The 14,575-nt window shown below is 39.7% G+C and overlaps 1 protein-coding gene across 1 annotated transcript in view; it reads right to left on the bottom strand.

Moving 5' to 3' along the window:
* Window positions 1–1,757: 1,757 nt before the first annotated feature.
* stk32c (serine/threonine kinase 32C) overlaps window positions 1,758–14,575 on the bottom strand; it is a 62,307-nt gene continuing 49,489 nt past the window's right edge. The window contains exons 6-13 of the mRNA XM_078793822.1: window positions 10,860–10,897; window positions 9,274–9,363; window positions 8,839–8,942; window positions 8,632–8,748; window positions 5,936–6,061; window positions 5,584–5,712; window positions 3,655–3,722; window positions 1,758–2,058 (exon numbers count right to left, since the gene is read on the bottom strand). Of these exons, the coding sequence (XP_078649948.1) occupies window positions 1,857–2,058; window positions 3,655–3,722; window positions 5,584–5,712; window positions 5,936–6,061; window positions 8,632–8,748; window positions 8,839–8,942; window positions 9,274–9,363; window positions 10,860–10,897 (874 nt within the window). The 3' untranslated portion in view covers window positions 1,758–1,856. The remainder of the gene's footprint in view (window positions 2,059–3,654; window positions 3,723–5,583; window positions 5,713–5,935; window positions 6,062–8,631; window positions 8,749–8,838; window positions 8,943–9,273; window positions 9,364–10,859; window positions 10,898–14,575) is intronic.

Below are 14,575 nucleotides of genomic sequence, written 5' to 3'. Positions count from 1 at the left end.
GTTGCTAATATATATATTTATGTATATAAACAACAATATAATATTAATTAATATATTTATTTATTAATTAATATATTGTTGTTAATATATATATTAACAACAATATACTAATTAATAAATATATATATTAGCAACAATATATTAATTAATAATAATAATAAATAAAAATTTATTAATTATAATAATTATATTAATTAACAATTAACATATATTAATATATGAATATTAATAATTAATATATATATATATAAACAATATGTTAATTAATAATATTAATTAATAATATATTAATTAATTAATCATATATATTAACAACAATATATTAATAAATATATACAAATATTAATTAATAAATCATGTTGTTTTGTGGTTGAATATACCTTATTATTATGTATATATAGATATATATTAACAACAATATATTAATTAATAAATCATGTGTTTTTGTGGTTGAATATAGATTATTATATACATATATAATATATACATACATATATACATATATATACATATATACATATATACACACATATATATACATATATACATATATATATACAACAATATATTAATTAATAAATCATGTGTTTTGTGGTTGAATATAGATTATTATATACATATATAATATATACATACATATATACATGTATATACATATATACATATATATACACACATATATATACATATATATATATATACAACAATATATTAATTAATAAATCATGTTTTTGTGGTTGAATATAGCTTATTATTATGAACATGTACGCGTATTTAAGCTCATGTTATGTTTTTTTTTAATGAATATATTGTTATATAATATATGTAACATTCCCGCAAGGTATGCCGGGTAACATGCTGTGGAAGTGTGTGGTGGGCTTCCCAGCATGTCTTGCATGCCTTATATATACTGTATCCAGGCGACATGCGTAGTCAGAGTGGTGCAGGTACATCGTGTGTTCCAAATGTTGCGCATCGAGTGAGGCGGGAATTTGTGTTGATAAGATGTTGGTTTGTGATGCGTGAGTAAATATTAAATATGTAAATATTAACTGATTGCATGTAAAAAGCACATCCTAAAGCAAGCTAAAGTTAGCTTCCGAGTGCTTTATATGAAAGTCAAGCGTTTCCACTTTAGGGCAAATCAGATGTTTTTGGTTTTTTTTAGAGATACGGCCTAATTATGGCGATTATAAGCACAAAATGAATGTTAAATTGCAAATATGTAGTCGGAGTTGGTGTTGAGCTAATCATCAGTAAATACAACTTCCGCCATGTTTGCCGCTGTTGCATAAACAAAGACTTTTGTAAAGACGTTGCATTCGAGCACACACACGATTCCCCTGAATTGGGACGCATGACATAAGAGCGGCTGAGAAGGAGAGGGAAGTCGAGACGGGCAAAACCGTAAAACTGCCTGCGTGTGCTGAATAATTCAGTCATCCCAGGATGATTTTGAAGCGGAGGACTTAAGAAGCATTCTCCGCTAAAACCACCAAAGACCCCAAAATATCGTGAACGTTGCTCGGGATGTCATCATCCTGTGGCGGAGCATTCCACTTAACCTCAGAGCGGGTGATGCTTGCTTTGTCATGCTGGGATGCAAATTTGCATAGAAGTTAGAGCGTCATGAAGGGCGGACAAGGAGGTGGAGAATCCGCTTCATTTACGCCGGACCGGGAATGGTGCTACTCGAAGAAAACCCCCAAAACTAATTGGGTCCTGCGGTGCGTCAATCCCCCCCCGCTTTTGGCTACTGTCTACTGTCAGCTATGGCTACTAAGTACAGAGGGGAGAACGTGTCCACGGGCGAGGCAGATCGAGACCTTCGCCGTGCATCATGACCTGATGCGGCGCTAGCAGCTGCCCGGGGAGGAACACACCGAGCCGCACATGCTCAGTTTGGAAGAAGACTCGGGCTCGGGCGCCATCCCAGGCTCGGGGTCGGGTTCAGGCTCGGGCGCGTCGTCGTCCGTGCCTGTGGCCTCCGCGTCGCCGTCTCCGCTGGCATCATCACCCCCAGTCTCACAATGACCCTCCTCTTGGCGCTTTTTCAATCTGGGAACGGGGAAAAAACCCAAAGGGCATGCCTCAATGCGTTTGGGACTTATTCAGTGCTTTTCTGCTGCCATATTGTGTAGCTCAGTATAAATAGAACTAAACAATTACAGCATTAAGTCATTTCTGTGAAAGAAGCATTTCAGTAAAAAATGGTTGATAATAAATGAGGTAATCATTTAAAGAAGTACAGAGAGAGCGGGAACATAATCAATAATTAATGAACCTCAAAATCTGCATAACTGACTATACATATATCAATACAGCAGATCCCCGCTATTGGTGGGGTTGCATTCAGACCACCCCTGAAAGGTGAAAAACACAAAAACCGTATTTTCTGGACTATAAGTCACTCCGGAGTATACATCTAGCGCACAAGGCCAAAAATGCATAATTAGGTAAAAAAAAAAACATAGATAAGTCGCATTGGAGTATAAGTCGCATTTTTTGCCGTGTTTATTTACCGTATTTTCTGGACTATAAGTCGCTCCGGAGTATATGTCTAGCGCACAAGGCCAAAAATGCATATTAGGTAGAAAAAAACATACATAAGTCGCACTGGAGTATAAGTCGCATTTTTTGCGAGTTTATTTACTGTATTTTCTGTACTATAAGTCGCTCTGGAATATAAGTTGCACAAGGCCAAAAATGCATAATTAGGTAAAAAAAAACATACATAAGTCGCACTGGAGTATAAGTCGCATTTTTTGCGAGTTTATTTACCGTATTTTCTGGGCTATAAGTCGCTCCGCAATATAAGTTGCACAAGGCCAAAAATGCATAATTAGGTAAAAAAAAACATACATAAGTCGCACTGAAGTATAAGTCGCATTTTTTGCGAGTTTATTTACCGTATTTTCTGGACTATAAGTCGCTCCGGCGTATAAGTCGCACAAGGCCAAAAATTCATAATTAGGTAGAAAAAAAACATACATAAGTCGTACTGAAGTATAAGTCGCATTTTTTGCGAGTTTATTTACCGTATTTTCTGGACTATAAGTCGCTCCGGCGTATAAGTCGCACAAGGCCAAAAATTCATAATTAGGTAGAAAAAAACATACATAAGTCGCACTGGAGTATAAGTCGCATTTTTTGCGAGTTTATTTACCGTATTTTCTGTACTATAAGTCGCTCTGGAATATAAGTTGCACAAGGCCAAAAATGCATAATTAGGTAGAAAAAAAACCATACATAAGTCGCACTGAAGTATAAGTCGCATTTTTTGCGAGTTTATTTACCGTATTTTCTGTACTATAAGTCGCTCTGGAATATAAGTTGCACAAGGCCAAAAATGCATAATTAGGTAGAAAATAACATACATAAGTCGCACTGGAGTGTAAGTCGCATTTTTTGCGAGTTTATTTACCGTATTTTCTGGACTACAAGTCGCTCCGGAATATAACTTGCACAAGGCTAAAAATGCATATTTAGGTAGAAAAAAAACAGATACATAGAAATAATTAATTACAGCATTAAGTCATTTCTGTGAAAAATATCTGTAACTGAAAACAGCTGTGCGACCCACTTTTGGGTTGCGACCCACCAGTTGAGAATCCCCTGAATGAAACGTAACTCTTGGTGAAAGCATGGACTTACTTCTCACGGTTGAAGATCATGAACTCTTGCTGCACCGCTTCAAGGCACTCCTGTAGATAGTCGTTCTCCTGGAAGCAAACAACGTTTTTAAAAATGGCACGTCTTCATCATCTCACATGTCAACACCATCATCATCCTCATTAGCGTCAACATGAATCAAAAACCGCGCTCTCTGAGGTCGGGCTCATGAAATCACATCATGAATTGTTTGTGAGTCTTCCCCAAATTGGATGTTTTAGCCAAGACCAAAATAGAAGCTCGTAGGCTCTTGAGGCCATGACAACGGCACAGAAGGCTTTATGATTTAATAACCTTTGTAATAACACAGCGTGAGAACACACACAGACTCCATGTCTCATAACCCTGCTTGATGGTGGTAGAAACTCTAGGCCCACACTGGTGACATGAGACACACAGACAGGGCTGACGTTCATATCACTGATGCCATGACGACAGCCTGATGGGAAGAGAGGGTAGCTCAAAACACAAAGAGGCGGAATCTGTGATGACGAGCAGGATGACAAATGAGGAAAAGCAAAATGTCCTTAAAATAAAGACAGAGGAAATGAGGAAAGCATATCTTATTCTGGACAAGAATTACGATTAGGCAGAATAAATGTACACCCTTAGGATCCTGGGGATCCTAAGGATCCCAATGAGCCTGGGAGTATGGGGTCGAGTCACAGGAGCAGAGATCCTGGGATCCTTGGGATCCTGGGGATCCTTGGGATCCTGGGGATCCTTGGGATCCTGGGGATCCTTGGGATCCTTGGGATCCTGGGGATCCTTAGGATCCTGGGGATCCTTGGGATCCTTAGGATCCTGGGGATCCCAATGATCCAATGATCCCCAGGATCCTAAGGATCCCAATGATCCCCAGGATCCTAAGGATCCCAATGAGTCTGGGAGCCTGGGGTCGGGTCACAGGAGCAGAGATCCTGGGATATTTGGGATCATTGGGATCCTTGGGATTCTGGGGATCCTGGGGATCCTTAGGATCCTTGGGATCCTTAGGATCCTGGGGATCATTGGGATCCTTAGGATCCTTAGGATCCCAATGATCCCCAGGATTGGGATTGGGATCCTTAGGATCCTGGGGATCATTGGGATCCTAAGGATCCCAATGAGTCTGGGGTCGGGTCACAGGAGCAGAGATCCTGGGATCTTTGGGATCATTGGGATCCTGGGGATCCTTAGGATCCTTGGGATCCTTAGGATCTTTAGGATCCTGGGGATCATTGGGATCCTGGGGATCCTTAGGATCCTGGGGATCCTTAGGATCCTGGGGATCCCAATGATCCAATGATCCCCAGGATCCTAAGGATCCCAATGATCCCCAGGATCCTAAGGATCCCAATGAGTCTGGGAGCCTGGGGTCGGGTCACAGGAGCAGAGATCCTGGGATATTTGGGATCATTGGGATCCTTGGGATTCTGGGGATCCTGGGGATCCTTAGGATCCTTGGGATCCTTAGGATCCTGGGGATCATTGGGATCCTTAGGATCCTTAGGATCCCAATGATCCCCAGGATTGGGATTGGGATCCTTAGGATCCTGGGGATCATTGGGATCCTAAGGATCCCAATGAGTCTGGGGTCGGGTCACAGGAGCAGGATCCTTAGGATCCTTGGGATCCCGAGGATCCTAAGGATCCCCAGGATCCCAGGATCTCTGCTCCTGTGACCCGACCCCAGATAAGTGAAAGAGGATGGATAGAACGAAAGAGGAAGTGAGGTGAGACCTAACATATAAATAATAACTCAAATGTAATCTAAAACAAATGGTTGGCAGTTAAATAATACCTAACACAAATATGTATTTATCGATTAGGGGTTTTATTTTCAAAGACGCCATTGATCATGGAACCAATCGCACAATTCCAATGAACTGTTAAAACTGTTCAAATATAGTCAACCGTAACGTTACTCACAGACTGCGAATCCTTGCTGTTGTCCCGAGACCGGTTCTTGGCCAATCTTTTCTTCTTCTTGTGAAGGGGACGTGATTCCAGAATCATCTCCTCCAGCTCAAAGGTGGGGTCGCAGTGGAGGCGACCTTTCTACAGGAGGAGAGGTCCACAAGGAGATCATTTGATAGAAATCAGCCCACTCCTGCATGCCGGGCGTGTGATAAAGACCTCAACCAGCCATGAACGTGTGCAACACCAGCAAAAGGAGGCAATTAGTAATTCTTTACATTATTTATCTACTCCACTCCTGACATCTCCTAGTGCGCACTTTTAATTGTTTTTATGTGTTTGTATCCGACTGTTTGACACTCACATTCGGAACAAAGCCGGCGTCCATCTTCTTTTCGTAAACGGCGTCCCAGTTGATGTCAGCGAGGTAGGGCGAAGTCTGCATGTCAGACAGGCTGGAGAAACGATGCTCTGGGTTGACGGTTAGTAGCTAGTGGGCAGAAAACACAAACAAACACATAGTTCACGTTTTTATACCCAAAGTGCTGGTCCCTAATAAAGATGCCAAGAGTAATTATTATTATTATTATTATACAAGAGTACTTATTTGGATGTTGCAGACCCACAAATATCTTGTTATATTATTCTTCCCCACACGGCTAGGAGACCCTGGTTCAATTCCCCGCTCGGGCATTCCTGTGTGGAGTTTATTTGGCGACTCCAAATTTAATATGAGTGTGGATGGCGGCCATCTTGAGGATAAGCGGTACAGAAAACGGATGGATATTATTCTTCCTTTGAGTGTCAAATTTAAATCTCTTCATTTGATTTGGCTTGAGCAGACCCTGGACCACTGACCAATGGCAACCAAGGAGGTGTGGTCGGGGGAGCAGGATGCAGAATCTAGGGGTGTCGGCCAAGAGGAGAAAAATGCCAATTGGATTTAAGGAGTTGGATGGATGGATAGATGGATGGATGGATGGACGGACGGACTTCTTTTATTGTCATTGCACAATAACACAGCAGTGAAATGAAATGTTGTCTGGCTCCCATATAATAAATAATAATAATAATAACAACAACAACAACAACAACAATAATAATAATAATAATAATAATGCTAATGATAATAATCATAATAAAATAACAATAACAATAACAATAACAATAACAATAACAACAATAATAATAACAACAATAATAATAATAATAATAATAATAATGTGGAGAATAAAAGAAATTGACTATGGTACCCAAATGGGTTTCATTTATTTTTTAGTATTTTTTAACAATTATTTTCATTCATTTATTTGTATTTATTTATTATTTAAAAGCCCCTGAAATGAGCAGAATTGGGCGCCTTCCAGGGTGGTTACAGTATAATTTAACATACTAATATCCAAAGGAATCCAATGGATGACAGCAACTCCACATTTAAGAGCCAAGAATTTGGACATTTTGTGTTGATTTACACAATGAACGTTGTGTAGCCTGGAGCATAACTGGACTTTTACCATACCTCAAATAACATTAATTATAGTGTGTATTTATAACCCCATATTTCTGCACACACCAACAGAGGGCAGTGTTAAACTAATTATCCATTCATTTACTTGGAATTGAAACGTTGGGTGACCTTCTTGAAGATCCCGTTCACCATGTGACTAGAGGGGTAAAACACAGGGAACGATAGTGATGTGTCGCTTGGGCCGCCATTCTAATACTCCTTCTCTGCTTTTTAACCTCTTGTTTATTTCAGTACAGTGGAGTTGACTCCTGCAGGGCCACCAGATAGGTCTGTCTCGCCTGAGTCCAGACATGGAAATCAATCAGCAGCAGAGCGGAAGAGACCCCGACACTCCATCCGCAACATCCGCCCAGACACAGTGTGCACACACAAAACACCAAATGGCTGAATAATATCAGTAAGTATAACTCAAACAAGTAAGCATTGAAAATAATAAATTCCATTTGAGAAAAACTGGCAGCTTTTCACTTGTAAGCACATTTGGGGCTTCGTTAAGAAATTGAATGGCTGCTTTTGATCCAAATAATCAGCAACACACACACACACTGCGGAGTTTTATATGAAAGATTCCAGCCTGCTGTGTTTCCTCTTTTGCCCCGAGGGTCTCCACTCGTCCTTCCTTCAGCTGTAGCCTACCCCCCACCGTTCCTCCACTCCCACCCAACCCGCATCCCTATTTCTTCCATGTTTTTTCACCGCCATATGACCTCTGATGTGACCTTTTTTATTCATGCTGTTCTTCTGCTGAGCCTTTCGGTGTTGCCGTGACTCAACGTTTGGCTTTTACCAAACTCATTGAAGACTGTAAGGCTGCATACTAATTCAATTGGAACTGGGGCTAAAAAAACATTACAAGTTGAAATCAGATTAATCGAGATCACTGTGGATTAATTTAGATTAATCACGATTAGTACACAGTCATTGTTTATGGTGCTTGTAAAGCTGTGACCTCGATATCAATTAGTACGTGTCAGTTTGTTGATGTGGTACTTTAAGTTGGATGTGGTTTGGTGGAATGAAAACTGAATCAAGACCACTTGCCGACCGATGGTTCTGTCTGTCGTACGTCTGGATACAGTTGCTTCAGATCGGAATGGGATACGGGATTGAAGATTCATAGATTAACCAGTTAATCGACAATTGTTTTGGTATTTGATTCACGGCTTTTGGATTAAAAGTCGAATGTCAGCCTCCCATTTGTGAATTTTTGAATTTCCTTCATCATCCATGAAAGCAGACCTGTTATGTTTAAGTTTTAGGCAAAACAAAATATTCACACACATCAGGTTCATTGGTTAATCGAAACAAGATGCAGATTAATTAAGTCATTACCAGACACATTTGACCCAATTGAGTATAAAACCAGATAAAATTCTATTAAGGATCTACAGTTTGGATCAAGATCCTGAGGTCATGGATTGGGTCATGGGTTTGGATTTAACTGGGGAAGGGTGAACGGTGGGTTCAGTTTCCAACGCCCATATCTTAGGCACTGCTTCAGGAATTGAACATGGGAAAGGTCTCCAACTTACCTTCCTCAATAGAGAAACCAGATCTTTCGGCCAGGCTGGGCTGTACTGGACACTAACAGTACTAAAGAGCTGGATTAAAGACTCCAGTGAGTTACTGGCATGGATGTCATACGGCCTCTGGAGAGATTCAAAAAATGAAAGAAAAAAATAGTATGAAAGAAGCATCGATGAGGAAGAATTCAGCCTTTAAAAAAAAAAAGGACTTACCCATCCACGCAGAACTTCGAAGACCGTCACCCCTAATGACCACCAGTCTACCTCAAAGGCGTAGCCCATCCCTCCATTCATGAAGGACTGAAAGATCTCTGGAGCTGAGCGAGAACACAAAGAGATTCCATAAAACTCAGTCTTTCATGAATACTAGTCTCTGAGGAAATGATGAAATCTGACTGAGTATTTTAATACGTTGTTCATAGTTTATGTTTTTTAGGATTGTGACCCAAGATTTTTGTCCATTCGCTCAGAATCTTTAGACAACATGGTCTCCATTTTCAAGAGGTGTCTGATTGGGCTCTGTGTGGGTTGGTCCAGTTCTTCCTCCCTCGTTTTTTTTTTTTTTAACCTTTTGTACACGGAGTCATGCCAAAATAGAAAAGGTCATCTCCCAAATGATTCCATAAAGTTGGAAGCACATCAGCTCACCCATGTATGGCTTGGTTCCAGCCAAGGCTGTCGCTCGTTCTCCATCTTTTATTATTGTCGCGATGTTGAAGTCTGTCAGATGAGCGTGACCTGAGGGAAGGCAACAATCCGCATTCCGATTTGCAACAATTCCAAGAAAGGAAAACAAACCAGAGCACAGCAAAACTGCTAAATCTTTCATGTGTGATCCTGACTCCGTCGACTTTGTTACGGTTGGAACTCGTGAAGAGTCAGTAGGTTGGGGGTCCGACTCCTGCCTAAAATATCCAACAATATCTGAGGTCCTCCTGTGGCAACGTTTGTACTGCTGTGATAGAGCCGTGCAGACAAATGCCCAGTGGAATATTTGAAACGGGCCGCTTTGATATTTTTTGAAGCAATGCCAAGAAGTTATACACATTTCTTCAATATACTTTAGGTGACATGTAGGTGAAAAAGTGTACTATTGGTATAAACTTCTTTTTTTTTTCAACCTTCTTGAATTTTTGTACATTTGGAAATGTACAAAAATATTTGAATATTTTGACTTTATCCCCATAATATCAATAATATTACAACTTTTGACACATTTAGGCATGGTGTAATATGTGTATTTTTAGTAATTACTTTTGTTTTGTTTCTTTAACATTTCAACTCTATTCGACTAAAATGTCATTTTTCCACTTCTGATGAAATTTTTTTTTTTAATTTTTCAACTGTGTTCTTGTAAATTCTCTTTTTGCAATTATGATTTTATTGCCATGGTAATTTGGCTTTATTTTTATTGCATTATAATTTTTCATTTTACAAAAATAACCACTTCATTCATTGTTTTGTCTGTTTAATCATGAAAATGATTAAAGATGTCATCGGGCGAGAGGCGGGGTAAACCCTGTACACCCTGAGTGTGAATAGTACACCATTCACACTCATTCACACGCATGCACGGGAGAGAACATGCAAACTCCAAGCAGAGATGCCTGAGGGTGGAATTGAATTCGGGTCTCCTAGCTGTGTGGCATGCACGCTAACCACTTATATACCGTGCAGCCCCAAAGATTTTTTTACTTTCATAAAATTACGACTTTTTCCTCATTAGATTAAACTAATTACTAATTAATTAATTAGTATAGAACATGCAAACTCCACACAGAGATGCCTGAGGGTGGAATTGAAGTCAGGTCTCCTAGCTGCGTGGCATGCACGCTAACCACTTAAATACCGTGCAGCCCGAAAGATTTTTATACTGTCATAAAATTATGACTTTTTCTTGTTAGATTAAAACATTTTTCTATTAGTAATATTACTTTGTAAAATTACTGCTGATTTTTCAATTTTTGCTGGTGCTTGTGTTTATTATTTTTCTTGGTAAATAATATATATTTTTAAAAACACCTGTTGCACCCCTGTTTTAGATGGGAAATCCAACTTTCTGGTCTTGTTTGAAACATTCCCATGCACTTTTATTATTTTTTTTTTACAAAACGGGTATGGTCACTGCAACATACAGTACATATCCTACTAGAAGAATTTATGAAGATCACAAGAAATAGAGGCCTGCATTTACTGACACTGTTCATTATGAAAGCAAAAGTTGGTATCCTTACCTTGCTCATCCAAAAGAATATTGTCCGGCTTGACGTCTCTACAACAGACAAATACCAAATACTTTACAAAATATTCATACAGTAAACAATGTAAGTTCAATACCATGTTGGAAAGTAGAAACTATTGTAATAACGCACTGTTCTAAACATTGGAAATAGTCTTCTGGAGGGTATAAGGAAGCCAGAGATTAGATGTATAAAGCATTGCGTACACTTGAGGTTTGAAATTTTCTCAACTCTCCAGCAGGTCGAGGTTATACACACGGATCCACCATATGCAGTACTTACACCCACACGACTACTTTTCCTCAACGAGTCTCACCTCCAGGCGCTTTTTGGAGCCATCAACAAGTGGCCAGATGTTTGACCACTGGGTAGAACTTGCAGTTGGTTGGTTATAAATTCCCGGTACGGATCAGTCTTTCAGGCATAGGCCACAAACGTTCAATGCGGTTGAGGTCAGGGTTCTAGTAGCTTAATGCAAATCTGTTTTAACCATTCCAGATCCGGTTTTAATGTGGTTTTGGGATCTCTGTCCGTTTCAGCCGCCTATCGAATGATTTGTGGTTCACGTTGAAGAATTGTGGATACCCATAGCCTGTCCATCAATGGTCCATGTGCCCAAGAGTTGTGGTTATGTTTAAAATGACCAAAATACCGATACATATTTCATGTTATCATGAATGTGACTGTTATTACATGGTTACAACATGTGTATAAAACAATGTTTTAGGTTTTTCGATTTTTCTTTAGGGGGCTTCATAGGTGAATCCCAATTATCCAATACAATACAATCCACTTTATTTATAGCACATTTTATAAACAGAGTTTCCAAAGTGCTGCACAGACTAGTAAAATAAAAAGTAAGAATAAAATACAATAAATAAAAGGTACAAATTGAATTTAATCCAAAACTAAAAGATCATTTAAGAAATAAAATAGTAAAATAGATATTAAAATATTAAAAACAAGAAGCAAAGCAATAAAAGTATAAAAAAATAAAACCAATTAAAATAAAAAAGAAAGAACTAAAAGACACAGGACCGTACGACTCACTCCGAGTTAAAAGCCAGAGAATAAAAGTGGCTTTTAAGACGAGACTTAAAGCTTTCAATGTTGGGGGCCTTTTTTTTACTTGGGAGGGGAGAAAGTCCCATAGTTTGGGGGCCAACCACAGAAAAGGCTCGATCCCCCCTGGTCTTAAGTCTTGTCTTGGGCACAACAAGTTGGAGCTGGCCCTCGGACCTCAGTGACCGCGCTGGAGAGTAAATTTGGATGAGGTCCGAGATGTATTTGGGGGCCAGTCCATTCAGCGCCTTAAAAACAAACAATAAAATCTTAAAATCAATCGGACAGAAAAAAGAAAGATGTGTGTTCTTGGCTTAAAAACACGGATTAGGGTTGGGGAAAACCCAAAAAAGGGCACTTTTTCATCAAGCATGAATAATTATGACCTTGTGTAAATTATAGAAAATACTACATTCTAAATTGTGTACCCTCTAAATAACCGAAAAATGATTGAGGATGTAACGTGCATAATCATTCCATCTTGGAAAAGAATGCACCCAAATTACTTTCAAGCCCATAATGAGTGTATATAAACTTCTGACTATGTGCAAATAAAGAAAAACCCTGACGTGGGTGTTTGAAGGCCTATGCAGCGTATATGAACAAAATGTTGCTGCAATACGTTAATAAATGTGACCGTGAAAAATGTTCCATAGGAATGTCTCATTCCACTCAACTGAAAGAATCCCACGATGCACGAGACCATCCCCTGTAGGTTTACCACATGCTTAGTACAGTAAAGTCTTGTTATATCGATATCGGTTAAAACGAATTACTACTTATTACGATACTATTTTCATTTCCCGGCAAATTTCTAGTCTTTTATGATATAATTAGCTCCGTTAGTACGATATTCGGTTATTATGATAATCCGGTTACTACGATGCCCTTTTCATCTCCCGCCAGCCAATTTGGTCTGCTTATATCGATACAATAGCAGCTTAAATCAATCTTTGCTTAAGGATTTCAATACCAAAAAAGAACACGGCGAACGGCTGCTTCCAGTCAACTTTATTTTTCACACTTCCACCACCAGAGTGCAGCACACACAGCGGAAAACACCCGTCCCTTGCGCCTACCCCTCCGGGTGGCAACCCCTTCCCTATCGATAGTTCCGGGGTGAATTATGTCCCGGTAACCGGTAATCACTACAGCGTAAGTTTATTTTTATTTACTGTAGTACAAAATGTATTGTAGTACAAAAGCATGCTAGATACGCAATCCATGAACTCAAGGAGAAAATTACATGCCATATCAAAGATCCGCCCACTTTTAATGCAGTTCGGCGCAGGATCGGATATATGGATAGTCCGGTTATATCGGTATTTTTTCTGACTCCCGAGAATATCGATATAACGAGACTTTACTGTACTTCATCACGGGTTCACATTTTTAAGCTCACACAGCACCGAAAAACCAAACACAGGTGATTAACAGAAATGACGATGCAAGGCTAAGCTAATATTTTCTAGTCTGTCACTAGAAAAGAAAGGAGAGGGGCTGCAATGAGGCGAAGGAGGAAAAAAAACGGTTCCATTCATGTATGCTTTTTGCTTCATGAACAGAATCCCGTCAACGTTTCACATCGTTTGCAGTATTTTAACTTGGGCTAAGACAAGACGTCGATGTCGAAACAATTGCACAAAAGGACTCAGCCTTTTTTCTTCCCTCGCTAATAGAACTAATTTTACCTCCTTGGGCATAGTGGCGGCAGCTGACTGTTGCTAGGAGACCGGAGACCTTCAGCGAGTGCAACAAAATCATTGTATGGTTTTCCCCTGTCAAAAACTTGCAGGGTGGAACAGAATCGTGGCACGGAGGGCGGCCGTGGTTTGGATTATGGCTCCGAGAGGAGGCAGAACTGTGACAAAAACAGGGAAGACCAAGCCAAAGGAAAGTAAAGTGCTTTTTATTGCTTTTCTATTGGCAGGGTACGCACGGTCTTTGCCAGCTACATCCATCATAAGAGCCTCCAGTACGGCGCGGAATCAAGTAACAAAAGCGTATATCATACACTAAAATGGAAGGTGCTTCTTAAAGTAAACACTTCCCTTACAGGCACGCGGACGCATTTAGACATCATTTGGCTGCACGCTGATATTTGAAGGAAGAACTGTAGCCCAATTGAGTGTTTTGGATAAGGTTCAAACTCTTTTTCTGCCTCCTGTGGTTCTAAATCTGTGGTCTGCAGGGACCCGGCTCTTTCACTGGCTGGCAATTAATGGTGAGCTCAGCACATTCGAACAAAGGCTGCAGGCTGCGTTCCCGCCGTGGATGGAGATGACAAATGGTTAACCGTTAGAGGAACACATATGAGGCCCATCCGTGGGTATTTGGAGGAACACAAATACCGTACCAGTATTAGATAAGCATTACGCCATCGTATTGCAGTAATCTGTGCACAATACTAATGTCATTTAACTGTTTTTTTTAATCTAATTCATCAGTTTTCACGTGAATTAATCGGAATTAATCACTATTTGTCACTTTGTGTGAAATATACCAATTTTTGCTGTGTTTTATGCACAGAAAAATAAATGACCGAACACAATTATCGTATTTTCAGGACTATAAGACGCACTTTTTTTTAATTATGCATTTTTGGCCTTGTGCGACTTATACTCCGGAGCGACTTATAGTCTAGAGAA

This window comes from Doryrhamphus excisus, linkage group LG10 (assembly GCF_037039965.1).
Source record: "Doryrhamphus excisus strain RoL-2023G ecotype Guam linkage group LG10, RoL_Dexc_Guam_v1.1, whole genome shotgun sequence".
NCBI lineage: Eukaryota > Metazoa > Chordata > Actinopteri > Syngnathiformes > Syngnathidae > Doryrhamphus > Doryrhamphus excisus.
The sequence above is the reverse complement of the archived record's forward strand: the minus strand, read 5'-3'. Positions and strand labels throughout refer to the sequence as shown.